Raw genomic sequence first — 24,997 nt, forward strand, 5'->3', positions numbered from 1 at the left:
TATCGTTTGGGGTTTTTCCGATACTGGTGCTATCTCGATACTTTGAAAAGTGAAAGATTGGCCAGAATGCCAGAATAATGGTCGACAATAACAGCAGCTTTTTAATAGCTATAATGCAGCAGAATAATCCTCCTCCAAACTCCTCATTAACTGTCTCCCCACCGCCGGGGCCACGAACTACGACGCGGCCGGCTGATGTGCTCAGCATGGGGTCACACAGAGAGTCAAACATTGTGTATCCTCTGCTCTCAAATGTGTGTTTTCAGGTGCTTCATTATGTTTGTGAGGTTCCACCCTTTACACTGCAACTTTTTCAAACATTAACTGCACGTCCCAGGTGATGGAATCCTTTACCGTGAAATACAACCACACTTTCATCGGGATTTTGTTGTTGTGTTGACTCGAATTGAGGTAGCTACTTAGTAACTGTAGGCTAACATTGCGTGTTGCCAGAGCCAAGTAAAGAGTATGTTACCACAAGAGTAACACTATGTTTGTGCTCGATGTTTATGTTGACTGTAAGCAGAGCAACTATTTCAGTACGTCACTCTGGCACCGAAATGAGGCACTGAAATCTGTGTTGGGATCGTTTTAGTGGGTTTCAGTACACAACACTAATTAAAACACTGGATATTTACCCTTGGTAATATAAACGATGCACAGATTGGAAAATACAAGGCAATTTGATCCAATATTGAGTACTTTACAAGCCAAAACATCGGTATAACCCCCCTAGTGGCTGGCTGCAGTATAGCTCATAAATCCCTCCTCATTCCCAGGTCTAAAGAAAGTCAAATACAATGACTTCTGTCATTGGGTAGTTCTTATCACACTGATGTATGTTTAAGTGTTCATGTTTTGTATAAGTTGGTTTTAATTATTTATGTAATGGTATAACGGGTCAAAATTGTCATGACTGACAGCGATTGGTTAAGCAAGTTCATTGGCAGGATGTTGATAACACGGCTTCACACCATGTTCACTAAAGCACAGACTCTGGCTCCATATGAGATGTTCCATTTTTATACACATCTGTCTAGGTAGCATCAAATGCTCTCTCAAAATAAGCTTCTGTAATGAAATAGATTACAATTCTTAAAAAAGGTTTGGAAAAGAGATCAGACTAACTTTCCATCCTTCCATGACAATCACCTCACAAGTCCGACTCTTACAGATCATAACCAGAGCTTTATATTCCAACACTGACGGCAGTGAAAGAGTGATCTGAGGTTATCGCTCATATAGGCTCAGTGGACAGAACAATATGTGATCACCACAGTGATGCATTAACAGCCTGCATCCATAGGCCTTGATCAGTTCGTGACTGTTGAGCGTAGGAAGATATTTCTGAACTACCGTCATTTTTCAATGAATTTCTCTGCACTGACAGAACACTGAGGACCACATTGTGCCCTCTATCATAGGCTGTGTGTACGTGGGCTGTCATATGGAAATGCATGCATTCCAGTCTCTCTGCTCACCCACCCATATCTCATCTCTGCCATTCCTGGAGGAAACAGTGGACATATTATTCAGTTATTTGCCGGACGCAGCCTGTGACCTGCCGCTGAAAAGGGAATTTGTTTGACTATTGAAGCAGGTTATTAAACAGTGTTTGATTTTGCTGCTGGTGAAGCACCTCTGCTTTCAAACCGTCATCATTTATTCATGGGTTTACATTAGGTGGTGGAACAGCCTGCCGCTTGAACTCGAAGCTGGAGTTGGACAAGTTGCATAAGACACAATTAACCTCGTTGGGCTTCTACCCTCACCGTGCACCTGCAGAATGATGCAGGGGGATTCTGCTCTTTGATTGGGTGACTAATGACAACATCTCCAAAAACACAGGGCTTGAGCATGTTGAGTGTTCCTGGAGGAGGCAGCTGTCAGCAGCGAGGTTACAGTATATGACTGACACAGTTACCTGACACTTCCCCTGTGGCCCTGACAATGGGTGTGAGGGTTAAAGAAAACATGTAGCGTCCCGCTGAAACTGCCTGTCACCTCAACACGACTCCTTCATTACAGGAATAACACACAATAGATTGGAGCTCAGGTCAAAGTGAAGCTGAGGACCGAGCCAGCGCAGGAAAAAGTTCACCCGACAGGAGGAGACGCAGAAGTGCGGCAGAAAGAAAAGAGAGTGGAACAGAGGGATCTCTCCCGTTCACTTACTTCAGTGTCTGAGTGAGGTGGGATCCCAACAAGGCAGAAAGCAACTCCATTCATTGGGTTGTGAGCGTGTGTGAGCGTGTGCGCGTCCAAAGAAACGGGTCAGACCCGCGCTGCGCTCTCCATCCCGCGCACGTGTCCCTCCTCTGTGCTCCTTGCTCTCCGGTGAACGGTTTCAGAGTTGACCGCGGACAGGACACCACGCACCGGACTCAGCCCTGCTCTGATCCCCCTCTCTCTGCACCGTGGATCGTCCCGTCCCGCTACAGTCACACCCCATACTACCGGAAATACAGCGGGCTGGGTTTCAAAATAAAGGCGCATTATGCTTTCGGATGTAACGAGTTAAACTAACTGCACATGATTTTCTTAAAATGAGATCGTTTTGAATTTTAACCAATAAATTACTTTTGATATGAAAAGTACTGATCAATACACTTGAATCATCTAGAGTGGCCATTCAAAATTATTTGAGAAACGAATATCAAAGTATAACCAATGTATATTCCTCACGATGTTATTATTATTATTATTAGTAGTAATAATACACTACTACTACTACTACTACTTAGTAGTAGTAGTAGTAGTAGTGTTACTGTTATTATCATTCTCTATATTTTTAAAAGTCTTAACCTACTATGTAAAGGGCCTCAAGATAATATGTATTATGAGTTTGCACTATACAAAATATTGAGATTAAATATTAATAAAGTTGTATCATTATTATTACATGGGAATAAAACCATACAGAACAAATATAAGACAATAACATGAAAGAATATAAAGGCAAACAACAGCTGTTAAATCCAGCAGTAGAACAGTGATACACCTTGTCACTTGTATTTACAAACACTTATGACCCGTGTGTAGTTATTTTTAAATAAAGCTTTTGTTTGGAAAATGGTGCATGAGTTTCATATAAACCAACACATCAAGAGGTGAGAGGATGTGTGTGGCCAGAGCTGTGCACACTGACATTTAGCAGGCTGCAGGACCTTTAACAGAATGCTCACTTGTATTTCTGCTGCTGATGGTTTAACACTGGGCTGTGTTTCATGTGTGCATGCATGGGTTGCTCTCTGGGCTGGACCTCTGACATGACATGAATCAGATGCACAGCTCAAGAGCATTTCACTTGCACATGCACTGCCATCAATCCTTCATCCTGTCGTCAATCCTTCATTGGCAATAAACTGCATCCCCCCCCGCTTCCCCTTCAACTACATCTACCCCAGACTGTGCAGTTCCCTTGCCCGAGGTTTACTGCATGATGACATTTCTAACACCCATACGAAGCAAAAACAAAACTAACAAAAATAATACAATTAACTCAGGATGCATTGCCAAATGCGTAAAAGACAAAGAAGTTTGCAAAGAGAGTTTTTGGATATAAGAGTCTAGAGCCAATTCTCCAGACTTCCTGAGCAGGTCATGTCTTAAAAAACGGCTTCAATAAGCGACTCAAAGCCCTTCAAATTAGAAGTCCTTTATGTATACTGTATAAAGCTAATCACTCATACATTTAATTAATCCTTCAAACTAAAGTGCCTTCAGATCATGTCAAATACAATTTGATGCTATACAAATGAAATTGAATTGAATTGAATTTAAGTAAACCAACGATACAATTTGCACAGTTTGGTTCGAACAATGACCTTTGGACACGGGAGACTATTCATAACAGTGCCTCAGGATGAGAGCACCTCAGCTGATTTTTTGCTTTAACCATAAACAGTTAATAAGGCATTTTTCCAGTCTTATAAACCACTCAGTGCTCTACACTACAAGCTCTGCGATCTGCTGAATCTGTGTGAGCAGTACTCATTTAGTTCAAATAGAGCAGTGTACATTAAATGGAACCAGCATGCTTTGTATGATGCCTGTCTGGTTGATAAGGAGGTTATGTTTTCACCCATTACTGTTTGCCCTGACACTGCCTGACCCTCTATGGACACTTGTCATTGTAATTTTTCAATTGTCAATTCTTTTGCAAGTTAACGTTGTCATCATTACTCTAGCTGACAGATTTAAAAGAACTGTGGCGCTGTGTCTGCTGTCTAAGCTTCCATCTGCTGGCAAAGGTTCTGATCTACTGGTGGAACATGTGTTCAAACTTCATGGCATATCTTGGACACGGCTTCTAACCAAGGTCCCCAGTTTATCTCCCAGGTATGAATAATAACTTTGCATTAAAGTGGTGAGTCTAGTTTTAAAGAATTTCCCCTTGCCTCAACCACAAGCCTAAAACTGTCCAAATAAAGCCCTGTTGATTATGACTGACTCCAAACATATTAAGAAAACTAATTATTATCATATGGGTTACATTTTCACAGCTTATATAGTTTAAGATTCATCAGTAACAGTGGAACTACATATCATATAAAACACATCAACCCAATGAAATACATTGTTCAGTTTGAATATTCAGTTTGTTTGCCTATTTAATTTGAGCAACATAATTTTGCTTTATAAAACTCTTCGATTAAAACTTTATAAAGGAATTAAAAATATAAAAATAATAATAACAACCTTAACTCCAGGCAGATTTTGAGACATCTCAGCAAAGCATCTTTTGCATGACATTTTCTCTCAGCTGACTCTTGATGATCGCTTGCTGTTATTGAGCATTTAAATGTTTCCAATAAGAATCAATCGCAATGGATACAAGACAGATGAAATCTGATTATTACTGTTTATTTTCTTTGTTGTTTTAACAATTTTAAACTTGTTTGCATCACATTTTTATCAATCTCTCTCTCTCTACTTCTACTGTGTTATGGTATTTAGAGTGAAAATACTTATGACCGGAAGAGTGTATGTGTGTGCTGATGGTCAGTGGAGCGAGATGCAGCCCAATGCTGATGTTGGCCGACAGTGCCCCCAGGACAGAGGAAAGATGACGCACAAACATATACATACATGTACACACGTACGAACGCACACACACACACACACACACACACACACACACACACACACACACACACACACACACACACACACACACACACACACACACACACACGCACACACACAAAAACACACACAGAGTCATTGTGTAATAACAGAACATGAAATGATTAGGGAAAAAGAGAAGAGAGAAAGAGGCTGAAACTAGCTACACACTCGTACACCCTCTGCTGGCCTTCCGCTGCTCATACACACACACACACACACACACACACACATGCACACGCGGGCGCACACACACACTATTTCTCTGCATTATAATTTTCCATCAAGTGAGGCCTCTAGGACCACATTTTGCCATGATGACACACACACACACACACACATACACACACGCACGTACATACACACTCACACACTCACACACATAGACTTACCAAATCATTTGACCTAATCTTAACCTTGACCAATTCATGCACAAGCCTAACCTTAACCAGGACCTCAGATGACCATGAGATTAACTGACAAGATCATTGTTTATGCTGGAATAGGAAGAGGTGATCAAAATACACACACGTAGGGCACGAGGATGTTAAAAATTAATAGAAGAGTTAGTCTTTTTTCCAAATGAAAATGTTTCTTGCTCGCTTACATCACTCTTACATCACGTCATGGATCACAGGACGTGATGTAAGCACTTCATCAGCCAACATCATCCGGTGTCATGATGTCTGATCTGGATCTTGGATGCTTTTTCTTGTTTCTTTAAAGAGCATGGTTTTGTCCTACAGCCCACACTGTGACATAATCCACAGCAAGTGTTGAATTAGTTATGCAGGTCACTGATGGTTTTTACAAGGCAACTTGCTATAGCCAGTAATCTAACTGTGCAGCAAGAACAATCATAAGAAAATACTGTGTGGAAAATAATATATAAATGTACACATTGTTTTGACTGTTCTCAGAGTCTGGATGGGTTTTGTCAGAAGTTCAATCCCCAGCTCCTACAGTCTTAATGACAATATGTCCTTTGGCAAGATATAACCCCAAACTGCCCCTGATAGAAAAAGGGCAGCATATAGTATGAATGTGTGTGTGATTGGGTGACTGTTGCAAAACTTTGAGTGATGGATAATATAAGAAAAGTGTTAAATAAAATAAAGTCCCTGTATATGCCTTTCATGTCCGAGAGCAAACATCACAAGCAAGAGACTGATGTTTCCATCAATGTTGCTGACTAATCATTGTGTCGGTTGCTGCTGGTAAAGTATAAGGATAAATAAACGTCCACAACGCAGCAATAAGAGAAGGAGACAATTGTGAACCAAAGAGTCAACCACGTAGGATATAAAAGAGGAATATAAACAAAATTCAATATTTTTGTCAAATGATCACTTGTCACTATTTGACACCAAAGATTCCAAACCAAATTCCATAAAATCCATTAGATTTGTTTCTTACTCTTTTTTTCTGCAGTGGTTGATAATGAAACCTTTAAAGATCAGAATAAAACCTGCAAAGTCTGCTGAATAACAGCAACACAATATCAGACAAATAGACAAACACACAACTATGTAAAAAATCTGTTTAATAAGCTTTAAAACTGCTTAATAAGTGTAAACATTTTTATTTACTGAGTGTGTTTGTGAATTCCTGCTGTGATGGTCCCCTGTTCGTCTTTGTTTGATTTGAAATGTTACCCCAAAATTTGGATTGGGGATTTATTGGAATTACTTAATCAGATTTTGCATCAGAAGAGATTAGCGTCCCGGTTGATCTCAAAACATCCCTGAACAAAGAGTTTTCAACATTTTCTTACATCCAAACCCACTGTTGACGACGAGACCCTCTGGTGTTTATCCTAACACCCCTGTGCTCCAATAAAAACAAGGCTGCTGAGGATTTAATCCACACATTGTGTTGGAAAGTGATGATTGCTGAGATGCAGAAGGAGGAGGATGTGTGTGTGTGTGTGTGTGTGTGTGTGTGTGTGTGTGTGTGTGTGTGTGTGTGTGTGTGTGAGTGCATATGTGGAGGCACTAATCTGGCATTGTTCTGAAAAGAGTTTCACCCCCACTGCAGGGGGCCTGTGGAGACGCAACCTCCACGTCCTCCCATCATCCCCCTGTCCTCATGTACCTCATGCCCCTCCCCCCTCAGTTAACCTTCTGTCCTCCTCCATCCTCCCCTCACCTCCTGCCACAGAGACTGTACAGTCATAAATCTGCCCACAACAGTGGCTGGTGCCAGTGTTGGGATTTCGGAGAGGTGGATTTATGTATTTATCTTTTATTGCAACATTGTGGAATCTAATAAGATTGGTTTCAGTGATATATGTTCTATATCACCTTTTTAAACCAAATGTATTTGTGTTAATGCTGGAGTTTATTTTGTCTAATCTTCCAGCAGATGGTGACTTTGACTCTTGCCCGTCCTTTCACCAAATGGAGAATCAGAACAGCCGGAAAGTCCCATTTTCTTGTGACTATGAGGCAAGAGGCTGATGAGATGAGCAAAAACAAAGCAAAGGGGTAATGGGTAGTTTACAAGTGATGCCACAGATCAAAACAACAAAATGTGTTTTCAGGTCTGTAAAGCAGGTTAAGTTGTTTGATTTAAAACCTAACTGTGAAGCAACACAGACACTTTTGCCTGGAGTGCGCTCATCTTCACGGCCATTGCTGGCCAGGATATAGTCCCAATAATTGAACTGGTCTCACTTAGTGAGAAGAAAAATAATTTTTCAACCATATGATTTCTACCCTCCTGAAGTTACATGTGTTCATTCAAACATACTTATCAAATTTAATAATTTAAAAACTACTATAAACTATGTCTCCTGCTGTGCTGATTTGTTTTTGATTGATTGATTGATTCAGAGGTGGTCTTGAACATATGTGACGACATTCCTTTGGCAGCCTGAACACAAATGTGTCCTGAGTCACTATTAATGTTTAATAACAATCCAAAGGTGTTTTCTTTTCTATTTCTTTAGACTTCTTAGTCTTTCATAACGGTCATTTATTCGTGATCACCAACACAGTGTTAACATTGACAACCAACTTCTATTTTTGTACTATTGGAAATGAGAAAAAAATCCTTCCTTGCCCTGCTTTCTCTCTGTCTCTTTCCTTCCCTCACACACACACATGCACACACACATAAGCATGCATGCACACATTGCCAACCAAGATGGATGTTAACACCAGGTCACTAAATGGAGTGCAGTCCTCTGCCAAGGCCCAACAGCCCCTTTATGAAACCACATTTAATTCCATTAGATCCGGATTTTTATTTGGATATATAAAGTGATTAAAAAGATCCTGGACCCGTCTCTTTATCTATATCCATGCCAAACTTGAATAGTTTCTTCCTTGGCCCATGCCCCAGTCTTTCCTCCAAGTTTCAATAACATCAGTTAAGTAGTTCTTGTGCTATCTTGTAACAAACAAACGGAAATAACATCCTCCTTTGCAGAGGCAATGAGCAAATGCGTCTGTTGGTCATTTGGAAAAACAAAGAATTTAGAATAAATATCTATTAGCTTCAACAAATAAAAATATTTTCCATGAATTCAAGTAAACACTATAAATAAGAGACCATAAAAATAGGATTGAAATTATCTTTCAATCTGTGGATATATTTATTTAAAAATTAAAGTCTTAAATAAATAGAACATCTGTCTGTGTTCTGTTATTCTGTGGCCTGGCAAGAAAGCAGAGAGGCTGGTGAGTGTGAGACTGCATGTATGTGTGTATATGTGTGTGTGTTTGTGTGTTTGTGTGTGTGTGTGTGTGTGTGTGTGTGTTTTGTGTGTCTGTGTGTGTGTTTGCGTGTGTGCTTGATGTTGGGGGAGGGTGGGGAGCACACCCATCTGTCTGTTTACAACAGCACTGGGAGATTTTAGCTAAATATCTAATCCATCTAATCCTCAGTGAAGCCATGGATAGAGCACGCAGTGATGCAAGAAGGCCAGTAGGGGGCCGAGCTGACCATTAGATGCTGTAGAATGGGAATGACTCTTCTTTTCCTCACAAAGAGGAATAAAGTGGGGTTTGATATGAGTAAGAGTTTGCTCAGATTAACACGTGCATACACTATTAAAAGGCTGCACACTAGATCCACTCGTGTCTCCACGGATGAGCTGTCCTGGCCCGATCACAAGTAAATTGCTGATTGAATTAGGCCTCTATAGCTTCAGAGAGAGACTCAATAATCACCTCACATCAGTGTCACTCGCCCGCAGCCACAGTGCAACAACACACTTCAATCTCTGGACTTCATGTACTCTGTGGAGTTGGAAGCAAATGACAAGTTTCACCAAAGTTTACTGAAGTTACACAAGGTAACAATTTTGTATCACAGCATTCGTCTGCAACCACGAAGAGAGACACTGCGATCCAAAAGAAAAATCTGTCCTCCAGCCAGCAGTAAGTGAGCTTTCTGTTCAGTGAACACTGGACTACTTTGCTCTCCTTCCACTTAAGTCTGGCTCCTGGGTATTTAAAGCAGTGTGTGTTTTTTGAAATAACAAAGACGGCTATGATGGATGATGTTATTGCAACAAACACACTAAGAATTACGATCAAATCTATCTGGTCCTCTACCTCTACTGAGCTTTTTATCATCTATAAAAATATTGCAGCACATTGTTCTGTCTCATAATGTTACTGTACAGTTAACTCTGACAACTCTCACCTCTTATAAAGCCACTGTCTCTACCTGCTCGGCAGCAAGCAGCAGGTCATCATGTTGGAACATTTAACTGCTTCAGAGACAGATTTAAACACAGAGCTAAAGGAGCAGGTGAAACATCACAGACACCACTCAACATGAATCATGATACAGCACCATCATGAATCATGATGTGGCAACTAAAACATTGCTTAGAATTTAACTGTGACTTCTTGTTTTGCATCTAAGCCTTACATAATCAGTGAAAACTGTTTCAGGTTGTTTTAAGTTGTGAAACAACCTAATTGTACAATACACTACAATACTCAGAGCATTGAATAAAATGACAAGAGAAGTATTTTCTGAAACCTGAGCTTGTGGTTCATGCTTGAAATACATATTCAACATGTCTTTAAGAAAATGTTATCAATATCATCAGTTTCACTGGTTACACAGCACGTAACTACAACATCAGGTAAATTACCGAGCTTAAGAATTAGTGGTGGACCTATAGTCAACCATAGGCTACAAAGCCAAGCAAGCTGCAACCAGTCTTTATGAAAACTGGGTTAACAACACCTTCCACAAAGTATTGATATGAATCTGAGTTGGAAAGTATGTATAGTATATTTAAACTATTCCTTTCAAAAATACCCTTCTTGTTTTGTAAATGGTGGTATGCTTTACTTTTAGCTTTGTATATAATACTTGCAACAAAATAAATTGCAGCTGCCCATATGTAAATGTTTTCGCTTGTGACAAATTTAACCAAAATACAACATATTATTTTCCAGTACAATAATATAAAAGCAAAAATACATTGAAAACAAATCATTAAGCAAACACACATCATCAAACTTTCATGATCTCTGCAAATTGTCCTTTTTTGGTAGTTGTAATGTTTTAATGTAAAACTGGTAAAGAATAGTGATAGTTTAAGTCTTCCTATCAATCCCGATCCCAACACCAACACCGGATGTTGAGATGAGCTGTGAAATCCCCTCTGTTCCATTCATCCATATGCGGAATATACAGTATTGGATCCTCACAGAGAGCACATGTCAATCTCACATAGCATAGGCCCACTTATAATTACACAAGAGCCTTTGCTGGATTTAAACCCCACCACCACTCACCTTGCTCACATCCACATGCGCACTCTGTCACTTCACTTCGCTTCACACACACACACACACACACGCGCGCGCGCGCGCACACACACACAACTCTTCTCTGGCCTTCGCTGCATCCTGACACGCAAAATCTCTGGAAGGGTTTGCATTTACGCCCCTGGTGCCAGCTCGGCTTAGTCACCTGACTTAAACCTCCTGCAGGTTAATGGCTGTGCTACTTGGGGCCAGTATATCTAGTCACGTGCAGCTTTCACTTTTAAGATATGTTAAAAATGGCTGTACTCCATCCTCCATTTGGCTTCAGTATTTGCTGACATCTAGATGGAAATATTCAAAATGTTGACCATTCCTTGCCCGGCTCATTGCTGGTATGGGCAATTTGGCTGCAACTAATATAGTTGTGCAACCTCAATTAAATGTAATGAACAAATCAATATTGGTCAACACCAAATCAAAGAGGCCAAGATATCCTGTTTTAATAGTACCATCTTTTCATGAGACATGTCAAACTTTCAACACATGCCTTTATTATAAGCTACGACAACCCTGGTGACATTACTATGAAATCATAAGGGCCATTCTCTTAGACCTGACAAAGCTCCTCCACAGCCTAATGTTTTCACTGGGTGAGTAAACCTAACCATCACAAGGAAATTGAACTTCAAGATACAAGTTCAGAGGAAGCAGGAGGAACCACTTCATTTACACATACACACACACACACACACACACACACACACACAGCTGCCATGTTCTCTCAGGAGGACCCTCAGGGAGATGCACTCTGGAGGAAACCTATTATCAGGTCAGGAGCAAACACACACTCGACTGAAATAAGGCTTTCATCGTTCTATTTAAAGCTCTGATGTAGCTGAATGAAGCAGAGCAGAAAACCGACAAACACACACACACACACACATGATGGGATGTGTGAGTGTGTGTAATGATGTATGTGTATTACAGGTAGATAGATGTGCGTGTGTGTGTGTGTGTTACTGCGCAGATGGTACCATCAGCTGCTGTGTGTGTGAGCCATGGTGCTCATCACACTGATGATGTCTCACATCAGCCCAGCAGGACCACAGCACATGTCACACCTCAAGTAAGACAACAGCAGCAAAACCTGATTAGCCTTCCTATCATAACAGATTTCAGCTTGTTTGTGTTAATTACAAACATATAGTCTCTGGCATGATATGTTCCTTTGCTCGGCCGCCAAAAATTATTTGTTTTGAAGGAAACGCTGAGGGTGACGAGAGGCGAGATGAAAATCAAATCTGAGCACGGTAGAAACAACAGCTGAAAAAAAAACTAGGATTGTTTTTCACCACCACATATCTCCCTCATTAAATCAGCCACATGAATTCCACTGTATTGTTTAGTGAAGTTTGTCTAAACCCATGAATTCATGGGCAAACAATGAGGAGCAGCTGCTTAAGCACTGACCGTGTGTGGTGTGTATGTGTGTGTGTGATGACGGCATGACCTGAAGGTTATGAGTTGAATCAGAGGGTTAATTTCCTCTACGTCAGTGAGTGTCACAATGATAGGAGTATAAAGAGGAGTTAGCTCCTTAAACATAATAAGAATTATGTAATGTTATGTATGCAACGGCATTTATGTCCATGATGCCCTCGAAAAATATGTTTGTGTTCCCCGTGTTATTAAAACTGCAAATGAGCAACTGCATCCGGTGAAAACGAACACTCTGCCTGCTATGCCACCCTGTGACTGAATGCTCTGGAGAATGTGTTGGTGCTCTGAATGCGTCAGAGCAGAGAATCTTCTCCTGTGTTGTTCATGTGTGTGTCCTTTTGACGACGTGTCTGAAAAAGGGCTAATGTGATGAAACTGAACATGAAACTGTCTTGACAGGGAAGTGATATCAGATGGGTTTGCAGCTCGTATCTTTTAGTTGAAATATCTCATCGTTCCGATCATGTCAGTGATCAAAGTGTCATACTCAAGCACTCATAGAACGTTGAAGACATTAGTATTCATGTCTTGGTGTTTCACCACACTGAGGTTCTCGAAATAACACTGTAATACTAACCCCCACTGATACTGTTGGTTTCTCGTTGAAAGTAAATGCAATTTCTATAAAGGCCAGAGTGTGAGAGCCTTAAGGAAAAGACTTGGACGCTCTTCTGTTTTCATTGCAGCGAGAAGACAGAGGTCAAACCAGGAACTTCTAATTAGAAAGGAGGATCAGCAGTCAAGCAGCAGTGAAATTCATAGCAGCTGAGTTTGTGCTATTTTTAAATATGAAAGTGAACAGCAGCCGCTGCTGTGACTTTTGTCTTGCATAGCGATGTAGCTGCAAATGTCTGGGTGCATGTTTCTCTGAGGTGGGAGGCAGAGACGGATCAGGTCAGTGAAACACCAGATGGTTTCTGGCTGACTGAGGACAGATGTGCAAAACAAACTGAAGCCAGTGAAAAACACCAGAGGTCAGAGGTAGAGAGAATAGTTGATATCATGAACCCCTGTAGTCTTATTATCCAATATACAAGAATACAAACGTTCAAAATGCATGTCAAACCAAATATGCTTTCATTGCATCTAATGTAACAATACATCTCTAGTCACATCACAACGCCCACATTCTCACTACAAGTTCCACAGTTTAAGAATGGACAGAGAGGACTGTGGTGGACAGAGGAAATACAATTAATCAATCAGTAAATGAAAGCATATTTTTATTCTGCTAAATATTTTAATATTTTAACCTTTATAGTGGAATCTTTGTTTCCTAAAATGCATCTTGAACAGTAATGTACAACCAATGGTCAATAGCTAGCCATGCAATGCTGAGGGGACTAGAGTAAGGAACAGCTCAACCTGTCATTCGAACATAAATATGAACGGACCAGCTCATCACAGCTCAAACTGCAGCAAACTAAAATTAATTTGTACTTTTAAAGATGGTCACTCAATGCACTTTTTTACCAAAAAGTAATAATACTAAGTGTCAAACAAACATTCCATTGATTTCAGACTGATGTATCTGGCCACTGTCCTCCTGTGCGGACAGGTCAAATGGTTGTGAGGACATTGGGAATCAGTGGAGTGTGCAGTAAGAGCCCACAGCCATGCTGGCAGCTCTGTAGCTGCACTTAGAAATAGTGGTTATGTAACATGATGCCACTGACAATGCTGATGTATGTTAACACATTGCCTGCCACATAAACACAACATTAGTTTAGCTTTTTAGAATGCTAACATTAGCAGTGATTACAGTGGTCGTGCAGGTACTTGATCTATAGCTTGTGAATAAAGATGGATGACATGAGAGGCCCCCAAAAGTGAGGCCAAATCATTTTGATCACGAGATATCTCAGTTTAAGTTTTGAAGTGAACAATCGTGCCATCCCAGGATCCATTATTAGTCTCACCATGGGGAAAGTGTGGGAATATGCATGTACAGTGAATGGATACACATGAACCAATGTATTTCACTAACACTGAATATTTCATAGTTAGGAGAGTTAAACCAGAGTTAATTAAAGTGCAGTCCATAATGGGTGTGTGTAGTTCAACAGGGAGCTGGTTGTACTGCTGCAGGAAGGAAAGACCTGCGATACCTCTCCTTCAGACACTTAGTATGGATTAGTCTGTTGCTGGGAGCTGCCCAGTGCTGTGATGGTGTCCTGCAGGGGGTGGGACTGGTTGTCCATCACACAAAACTGCTTCGCCATCATCCTCCTCCTTTTCCACCACCTCCATTAGGTCAAGGGGTTATCCCAGGACCGAGCTGGCCCTCCTAATCAGTCGGTCCAGTCTCTTCCTGTCAGCAGTTGAAATGCTGCTGCCCCAGCAAACTACTCCAAAGAAGAAGACAGAGTCATAATATATCTTCAGGCGTGTCCCCTGCACTCCAAAGGACCTCAGTCTCCTTAGTAGATACAGTCTGCTCTGGCCCTTCTTAAAGAGTGTGCTGGCATGATCCATTCCCGGGATGTTAGCCAGGCCGGTGGTGATTGGTGACTAAGAGCTGGGGGCTGTGGAAAGGGGTTTGGAAGAGGAGGTGGGACATTGTACTGGGGGAGCAGGTGAGGGAGGTTGCAGCTGGACTGGCAGGGTGGGGAGGGGAAGGCGCCTGATCAAATTTGTCGAAGAACAAGTTCAAGTTCAAGCTGCTCACTTTTGGTCCCCTACAGCCTGAGAATCAGATTTCTTATGGTCAGAGATTGTTTTCAAACCGTCTCCAGAAACTGCTGATGTTGTTCTGCTGCATCTGGGCCTCCATCTTCTTCCTGTTGCTGCTCTTCCCCTCCCTGATCCTCCTCCCCAGCCCCTTCTGAACAGCTTTTAGCTCCTTCTCTCCCGACCTTAAAGCCCTCTTTTTGACCCTGAGGAGGGCTTTCATGTCCGGATTAATCCATGGCTTGTTGTTGCAGTCCTGGTGGGTACAGTGTTCTCCACACACAAGTTAATGTAATCTGTAATGCAGTTTGTGAGGCTGCCAATGTCCTCCCCATGATCCTCGCAGAGTTCTTCCCACACAGTTGACTTGAAACAGTCCTTCAGAGCCTCATCCATCTCATCGGACCAACTTTTCAGATTTGTACACAGGCAGGAGATGATCCTTGATGATGATCTTCCAAGGAGGTAGGGAGGGGTGTCGAGTTATATGCCTCCTTGATTTTGCCATAGAAAAGTTCCAGTATTTTATCGTCTCCAGTGTGGAATGTGCCGTACCGGGTGAAAATGGGCCGAGTGGAGGAGAGAGAGGCATGGTTAAAGTCCCTAGAGATGAGGAGGGGAGCCTGTGGGTGCTGTGTCTGCAGCCTGCTCACCACAGAGTGCAGGACATCACTGACTGCATCAGCGTTAGCAGAGGGGGGAACATATGCTATCGCAATAACATGTCTCAATGAGCGGCACAAAGACTTCAGTCTGCCGCAGCTGAATGTGATCAGTAGTAATGAAGTGATATCATTATAATTTGTCACTCCCACCCCGATCTCTTTTGTGCCCCCCCCTCACCCCCTCTTTGTCTCGCTCCCCCCCTTCTCCTCCCCTCTGCTCTGCTGGGTGCTGATAAGACTCAGGTCGGCTGCTGGGATCGTGGATCACAGGCCTGACCATGAAAACAGCCCCTCAATGCTTTTGTGTCTCACTTCATGATGTTTGGACTCGGTAACAGACTTAATCACGTTTAAAAGTGCAGGATGTCAATGCGTGACAAAACCGTTTAGCAAGGGTAGTGTCTACTCTAAGAAAACACTGACACTGAGCACAGTATTGACCGGTAAATACAAATTGCTCGTCGGGTTAAACTGCAACGTTGGTATGTGTACAGATGACATCACTGGGCAGATTTGAGCACGGCTCATTTGTTTAGTTGTCCTCAGTAAGACCTTTGCGACCATGTGAGTAATACATGGATATTCTAATATGTTATGGGGGGATGGTTCATTATAGCAACCACTCTGAAAGAGCTTAAAATATGATGATTACACAACTGTTCCTGGACTCTCTCTCCTCTCTCTCCCCCTTCTCTATCATTTTTAAGGTCTCAACCTCCCAATGTACAGTGTCATGAGATAATGTATATTATTGGCACTATGCAAATACAATTGAATTTGATTGTATTGAATGTAGTGCCATGATGTTGTAGTGCCACAAAACACATCTGATTTGACAGGATACCAACATTGTGAATTTAAACTCACTGCAGATGTGTAACTGTAAATTATTTTTCCTCAGGAAATGATGGCGCAGAAATACAAATATTTATGAAAAAATATTAAAGTTGTGCAAAGACAACATCGGACAAAATGACCCAGAACTGAGCGTGGATATAATATACACAACACTGGACACACATGAAAATCAGACTGGGGGGTGGGCCACTATCTCTGAACCAGTGTGTGTGTTTGTGTGTGTGTGTGTGTGTGTGTGTGTGTGTGTGTGTGTGTGTGTGTGTGTTTCAGATGCTTAGTGAGGTCATCTATCTCACAGGTATATGATGATGCTGATGCAGCACAGCTGTCTACACACAGGCACCATTATCACATATTTTCATGTAAAAAAATACTGCTTGTGAGGATATCTCCAGGTGAACCACATTTGGCACTTATCAGTAAAAGGTGAAGGGACAAAAATATGGTCAGAGAATCACATTTTCCAAGATATCTCTACAAACGATAGTGAGACAATATAAAGCTCATATTGATCAGAAAATGAATACAGAGTGTGCAGTCGTGGTTCTTGTTTCACTTGTCGCTCCCCTGTTTAGGATTCAAGCCTTTTATCATCATCTTTGGTGTTTCTGTCTGTGACCACAAAACACAGGTGACCATGCAACGGTACTTCCTGAGGAGACACTGAACCTGCTACAGCTTTCATTGTACCCCCTGAAGTCAGGTGTACAGCCAGTGGGCAGTTGCATTACTTAGAAGTAGGGTTGCAAAATTCCGGGAACATTCAAAGTGGGAAACTTTCCATGGGAATTTACGGGAATATACAGGAATATACGGAAAAAAACTGTGTGGATCATTTATACTCGCTGTATTTACCTTGTCATATACAGACAAAAATATAGACATATAGACGTTTTGTCATAGGCTGATTTGAGCCCTGAGGAAACTTTGGGCACTTGACTATATGCTTCTGGATCTTTGAGTCATTCTTAACACAGCCTTTCCTTCTACATTGGCTGGGGTGAAATGTCTCCACACATGAGATAGTGCACGTGGAAGTGTTCTGTAGAATAAGATGAGAAAAAAAGCTTGTAAAAAAACACTAATGCAATGCCAGAGATATAATATATTTTCCCCAGTAATATCATAGAAACTTACCTGACTAGTCCTGCACACTACAGCAGGCCTCAATAGCCCTGCTGTAGTGTGCAGGATGCTGGCATCTATCTGTGCATGTGATGGGGAAATGCACAGTGCAGGGTTGAAATTCAACGTGCAGCGTGTTCTGCATTCCATTCATCTTTAAAATAGAGTTTTGAATTATGTTTTTATTGCGCAGTGTTTAATTTGTGAATATATATATTTTTTCAAAATTCCCAAAATTCCCCAGCTCAATCTTCTCATAGAAAGTTTCCAGAAAGTGTCCCGAAATTTATCGAAAATGTTCCGCCCCTTTACAACCCTACTTAAAAGTAATGTGATTTTCAGTAACAAGCAGTGTGAGCTAGTACAGATTCAGCGGCTGCAGTTACTGATCCCAGTCAGGCTGTTATTTCAGGATCCACCTGGTTTAGTTCCAAGGTCGAAGGGGAGTCCCTGAGGATGCGACTGCAGGAGAGCTGTGTGAATCCACTGCGGCAGAACAGATGTTAGCAGCTGGAGGGCCAGCTAACACTCAGGGCTGCGTAATGTTGAAATACAATTTCTCCCTTCATATTGCATTGATGTGTGGAAGCTGTGGGGTTGTTTAAAGCAACCTTTGACAGTGCTGTCGAGTAACAAAGTCTTCTGTGATATGTTTTGTTGCTGAGTTATTTGAAAAGTAATGTGTTGCATGTTTTCATGGGTAAATCGGCGTCAGTAAGTTTTCAAGTAACCGTCCCCACATCGATTTGAGCAGAGAAGAAGGGTTTGTCCAACTACCTGCCAAGCACAACTGTGTGTTTGACTGTTCAGTGATAGGAGCAGAAGTATTAGTAGTAGGGATATTAAGCTATACAATGGTGTCACTTCCTTTCTGGGTCTGTTCTGACTTCAAATAATCTCTACACAAGTGGAATCTTAACATATCTATATCTCATAGCTTGGTCCATATTTATAATGAATTTTTACTGGTTGTAACCTATCCATTCAAACACAAGCCTGCCCCTATGGCCATTTTCCTGTCTTTGTTTCCTTTGTCGTTCTGCCCATCTCTCAGCCTCTATAAGGGCAGTGTACTGAATGAAATCTACATGTAAGAGCACACACGCACACACACACACACACACACACTCACACACACACACACACACACACACACACACACACACACACACACACACACACACACACACACACACACTCTATCACAAACACACTCACACACACAAACATCCCATTAGAGTACAAGCAGACAGTGCACTATAACTGGCTATAAGGCTGGGAGGCTTCAGACAGGGGGCTGCTGAACTGGACTCGCTGCAGAGGACATGTCACTTCAGTGAGTCACACAGTAAAAACTCATGTATGTTGACCAGAGCACACAAAGCCCTTTCCGCTGTTTCACAGGATATGTATTTTTAAATGTTTATCTAAGGAGGGTTTTTAAGCATGAATGCTCTTTTTCAGTAGTGCCTTAGTTCACTGTTCCACTCAGAGCGTACTTAATCATCCTATATATACATGTCGAATACTCAAAGTGTTGCACTGTTAACCTGATTCAGAGTAAAATTTTATAGTGAATGGGATTTTCCATTAGGATAATTCATTACACGTTTTGGGGCAGGATTTAATTTGGATTAAACATTTGAGTGTTATAACATAATAATGATCAGACACATCCATCCATCCATCTATCTATGAGAGAGAGAGAGAGAGAGAGAGAGAGAGAGAGAGAGAGAGAGAGAGAGAGAGAGAGAGAGTTGTTGTAAAAGGGCTGTGAGTCACATAGCAATGCATTTAGTGAGTATAGGACTGAATTTTCAAATAAATTCATACATTTCAAAATGGCCTTTATCTGTATCTGTTGCTGTTCTGCTGTCTGCTCTGTATCTGTTATGAGCCACAACCAATCAGATGCCTGTGTGGTAAGTATAGAGCAATAGTATCGTAAAAAGCACAACATAACATTAAAAGTGTACTAGTCCAGCTCTAGCCAGTGGTTCAGAAGTGTTTATGTTATTGCTGGAAAGTTGATCAGCTCTCCTCCGTCGCCTTTTGGTTCCAGTAAATGTGTTTGTGTGTTCACAGGAGCAGGAGCAGGATATCCTGACGTTTCCACACACACACACACACACACACACACACACACACACACACACACACACACACACACACACACACACACACACACACACACACACTAATACACAAGCACCAAAAACACAATGCACACTCAGACTAATGATTTTCTCCGTAAAGCTACCAGGCAGAAGGAATTGTCCCACCCTCAAACACTCTTGGCTCTTATAAAGTTACGTTGAGTATTATGTAAGTGTCTTTACTAGCTTCATAAAATTGCAGTTTTCATTTTCCAATCCAGCGCAACAGAAAATTCACTCACATTCTGAGCGTCCGTGTGCGTGTTGGACCTAAAATGAGGTGAGGTCAGGTGCATTGTTGGTGCACTGATATCTTGAGGCAGTGGAAAGTCATTGACCAACAAAATCCTCCTCTGAAGTCAGTGGCTCAGTATTCTGCTGTTATTTTAAGGCTCATCATCAAGATAGTAACATGCTCTCACATAGTTTTCTCTTGGACAGTGGACAAGAGAGCAAAGGCTCATGGGATTGTTAAGTGTCCTCATTAAATGTACCATCATTATTTTAGTCTAATTAATGTTCTGACCTGGTTCATGTGGTTTTTATGTTTATATCTTCAGGATCGTTTAAAGTAAAGTTTTACGTTCACTTGTAATGTGATTATTGGGTATGATGTAAGATCCAGTCACTGGTTCAAAGTGCCACTGCGTGTGTCAAGTAATCCATCCTACCGCTTTTCTTTATAGAATGGCTGGGGATGTATAGAATGTGGGTTGTGAGCATCAGATACCATCTTCCAACCATCATTCCTTTGCACGCGCTCACCACAGATTCATCCAATAAAGTGCCAGCCTACTTTAAAACAGAATAAAAGATGCCACTCTGTTTTATTTTCTCCCAATTCACACTCAACCCACATGAACCATGTGCCTGGCACGGCAAACTCTTTTTCTGCCATTAAACTAACAAAAGTAGATTTGGACATGAATGGAATGACTAGCTTCAACTTTAGACTGTGAGCTGAGTCTGTTAAAATAGAGCCCTGTATCTTAGAGGATACACTGTCCTCTATGTCCACATACCATAAAGAATCCACAGACCTCCCATGCTCTCTTCTTACTACTGTCACACACTATGAAAAGACCACACACTCAATATCACAGTCCTCACATACACTCATGCAGATCCCAGACAGAAAAAACATATCACTTCAGCCAACTGGCTAAAAATACACAACACTGATTCAGTCTGAGAGAGATGCTCGCTCTCTCTCTCTCTTTTGCACAGAGACAAGCACAAAAAGTTGTTTCTGTTGTCGTACTCGGTACACTGCAGTTCCTCAGAGTTCCTGCGGTTGTATTGACAAAGTCAATACACACACACACCCAGCACTGGATGTACAGGTGCTGACTCTGCATGTGTTGTCATAACAGTAACATATCAGTAGTGAATTTGTGTGCTATCTCTCAGCTTCAACAGTTTGAGTGAATACAAATTGAACCTCTTAAATGTTGTAAAGAGAAAGACACGTGCACTCCAGAGACTCAAGGCAGAGACACTGTTTCCACAAATGAGCAAAAATAAACAGTTTCCTGTTTTAACTCAAATTCTAAAATGCACGGCTTCTGCAACAATATTTTTACACAGAAAAAGTTTGACTTCCATTTTTGTTGTTAGTGTTGAATATTACCAAACAAATATCAAACCATTAAAAATACCACAAAGTCCAGCCTTGGGTCCATGCAAGTAACATTTCATTATCTCTTCTTGTATATTTTTGTACTTCAACTCTCCCAAATTCAAAGTCTCGTCCACTCTGGATCGCCAGAGTGAAAAGTTGCAATTGTATTTTCAAGCAAAGCTATTTTCGAGAACCGTGGTGAAACAAATCCTCTCTATAACAGTTGTCCTGACACTATGAGGTGTTGTGTGCTCAGAGGACCTGTGCTCCCACCTCGGTCAAACACCCCAGGATAAGGCCTGTGCTAAAGTACTGTACGTGCATTTAGGTAATGTGAGAGACCGAGGACAGAAACTCCACAGCGGAAGAAAACTTCAGCAGAGTGTGTGTCCCTTCCTGCACTTCATGTGTTTGTGTGTGTGAGCCTCCTCTCACCTGGGCCATGGTGTTCAGCAGGACTTCGGCTGGCTCCTGGTTCTCAGCATGGCTTGGCAAACGTCAGTCTGGTTCTTTGTAGACGATGTTGGGCTTTTGATTGTGATAGTTCCCTCACATACACACACAGACACACACACTCACACACGTCTGGCTTTGCTTGTGTGTTTTGAACCCACACGCTCACTTACACCTCCTCCTCCTTCTCCTCCTCCTCCTTGTCCTCCTCCTGTGTTACAGCACCGTCCTCTGAAATGCTTGCTCCTTGGAACACAGTCTCTTTCTTCTCTCTCTCACCACAACCTGTGAGTAATCCTCTTTCTGTCTTGTCAATTGACACAGGGGGAGAGAGAGTGTGTCCCAGGCGCTTGTATCCCTTTCTTCCTGCCCTGCACGCTCCTGTCTTCCCCGTTTCAGTGAGTGTTTGGTTATAATCTGGGCTCACACTGCTCTTGCCTCTCCTTTTCCTCCTCTCCTCGCAGCTCTCTCTCTCTCTCTCTCTCAGCTGCCACCCCCCCTCTTCCTCCCCACCACTAAAACCCTCCTGCTTTTTCCCCTCTGTAACTGTACACAGCATTAGTGAGAGACAGTGAAGAGGAGGGGTGGAGGGATCAGCGGGATAGAGCATGTGTGTGTGTGTACCATGTGACCTGATGGTGTAGTAGGATTCCCCCAGCAGCTGTCACATTCATTCCTTCATAGAGCTCCAGTATATGAAGTTCATGAACTTCCATTGAGGACCAGTGTTGGTAAACTGACAATGCAGCATGGATCTGCTGCTTAAAGAGAAACACAGAGAGGGATTTATGGTAATTTAGTGTAAGTTTAATAATTATATACATCTATTGTCTCGATGTGGTCAGAGACTTACACACACTGACATGGTAAAACCTGTGAAAAAGACATTTAGTGCTGCAAGAATCAATATTTTAACATATATTTAACAAATCTTGATAATTGTGTGAATAGGGTCAATTGTAGTTACAAACCGATGGAGAATTATCATCATCTCAGCTGTTCACAACATTTTTAGCACTTTTCAGCTCATTGTTTTAGTTCCACTACTGAAAATTCCCTGGGATTGTTCCCTCGTGTGAATTACCTTGTCAGAGTCAGGAATTCAAAAACATGAACACATTTGAACACCAAGGTTGCTGCTCTAAATATTGGTATTGCTGCAACCTTTTGAAGAGTTGTGTTACTAGCAGGCAAGCAGGGCTGAATCTTCACCTTCCTGCCCTCATTCCCGGGTGAGGGAATATGACAGTTGTTCCTTTGAACTGACAGTAAACATATCAAAAATGCAGAATGAAGTACTAAAACCTGAAATAATTGATTCTATAGTATTTCTATGGTGAATGGAACCCTCCAGTGAAAATGCAGCATTCGGAATTCTCCCGCTTCAATTGTTAACCCTTCCTGGCTCATTGTCTAGACTCTAGACCATAGTCGAAAAGCCCAGGGGAGACTTTGTGCTCTGCTCCAGGGCCGAGGTTGGTGGGAACTTGGTTTGGTCTTTCGTCTTTGGGAGTTGTATACAGCAGACAGTGAACATAATTGCTCAACCATACTGTTAAGTTCTAATTTGCCGGTGCCAGCTTCCTCCCCCCTCTCTCTCCCATTCACTGCATACAAAACTAACACACTCAACAATCCCTAGTGTAACGACACACTTGTGTAAAACAGATTTAATCAATCACACACTGTTAATGCTACGTCTCTAGCTTATGAAGAAAAGACTGTAAAAGTAAATTTATAAAATGCAAGTACAGTTTCTACGCCATTGCACGTTTATTTATCTGCAATTGTAGTCTCTGTATACTGGTCTTTGTCAATGAGACAGTCACACTCTTGAAAAGGGGTCAAGTCAAGCCACAAGAGGGCAGTAAAGTGCTAAACGAATGCAACATGTTGGTTGATAACTCTCCCTGGTTGAAAAGTGGCAGAGAGGAGATCAGAATCAAGGCAAATTTTTTGCAATGCTGTATTCTTTGTGTGGAATTAAAAGAGTTGTGGTCAAAGCCCCAACGTGGTAACATCTAGTGGTACACACGTCTACTTCAATACAATTCAATACTACTTGCCTTTTTTGTCCTGATAGAACACTACTTGTACATATGTAACCAGTATATATATACTACTATAGAATATAGAAATGTATATCTTATACTGACTGGACTGGAACTGAGTTTTAACAATCAAGTGTTTTATTTTATGTATGAAGTTTACTTTAGGGAACACTTCCATGTTCTGGAGGTCATATTGAATGCATCACTGCAACAGAAGAAAAGTAGCTGACAGAAATAACAGAATATATTGAAATAATATCGTCCACACTGTTATTTCATAGAAACACACACGAGAAACACAGTAACACACACACACACACATACACAAAGTCATTCTATCCTTGAGGAATGAGGAAGAGGACATCCTGTGGTGCTTCCCCCGAGCTGTATAGCTGGAAACTCCCAGCCCACAACAACAGGAACGGGCAGGCTGGGCGACCACCTCGGCCCACTGCTCTCCACCTCAGCAGTCAGCCTGACTACTGGTGATTATCGTGCTCAGAGGTACATGTCCTGGAAATATGACATCCTTCACATAATGCAAACATTAATGACATTCAAAATGATTATTTTCCCACTAAATTATTGCTTCCGGACTTTGAAAACCTTCTCATCTTTGGAAAAGGAACACTCGATTACCGTTTGTCTGGGGTCTGTTTAAATCAGCTCTGAGCTTCCCTGGAACTCAGTTGAGATAAAGTGTGAAACTGTCACAGAGGACATGAACTGTGGAAGGTGAATGGTGCCATCTGGTGTGCAGAGATCTCATGAACCTGCTGTATAGAGCCACTCTGATCACAAGTTAGACATTATATTCAGGACCCTATTGTGAATTCTTAATGGTCTTTTTTAACTGTGTAAATCTACAGGCACATATAAGTGATTTGTGTATTTTCTAAAGTTTTCAATGTCACTGTCACATCAGAGGTGGGTAAATGAAGAAGATGATTGTATACACACACAAATGGATTGAAACAGTGTTGCTGTCACTGTACTTTTAAAACTCTGTTTAAAATTGTAAATGTTTAATCTG

The 24,997-nt window shown here is 41.5% G+C and overlaps 1 protein-coding gene across 6 annotated transcripts in view; it reads right to left on the reverse strand.

The window, feature by feature from the left end:
• LOC128426582 (rho GTPase-activating protein 23) overlaps nucleotides 1-22,462 on the reverse strand; it is a 61,039-nt gene extending 38,577 nt beyond the window's left edge. For 4 of the 6 annotated variants that reach the window (XM_053413523.1, XM_053413522.1, XM_053413527.1 and 1 more), the window contains exon 1: nucleotides 2,176-2,321. In XM_053413523.1, coding sequence (XP_053269498.1) covers nucleotides 2,176-2,229 — 54 coding nt within the window. In that variant the 5' untranslated portion in view covers nucleotides 2,230-2,321. Of the gene's footprint in view, nucleotides 1-2,175; nucleotides 2,322-21,895 lie in introns of those variants that run through there. The other 2 variants (XM_053413525.1, XM_053413521.1) reach the window with 2 other exon arrangements.
• Between the last annotated feature and the right edge of the window lie 2,535 nt (nucleotides 22,463-24,997).

This window comes from Pleuronectes platessa, chromosome 21 (assembly GCF_947347685.1).
Source record: "Pleuronectes platessa chromosome 21, fPlePla1.1, whole genome shotgun sequence".
NCBI lineage: Eukaryota > Metazoa > Chordata > Actinopteri > Pleuronectiformes > Pleuronectidae > Pleuronectes > Pleuronectes platessa.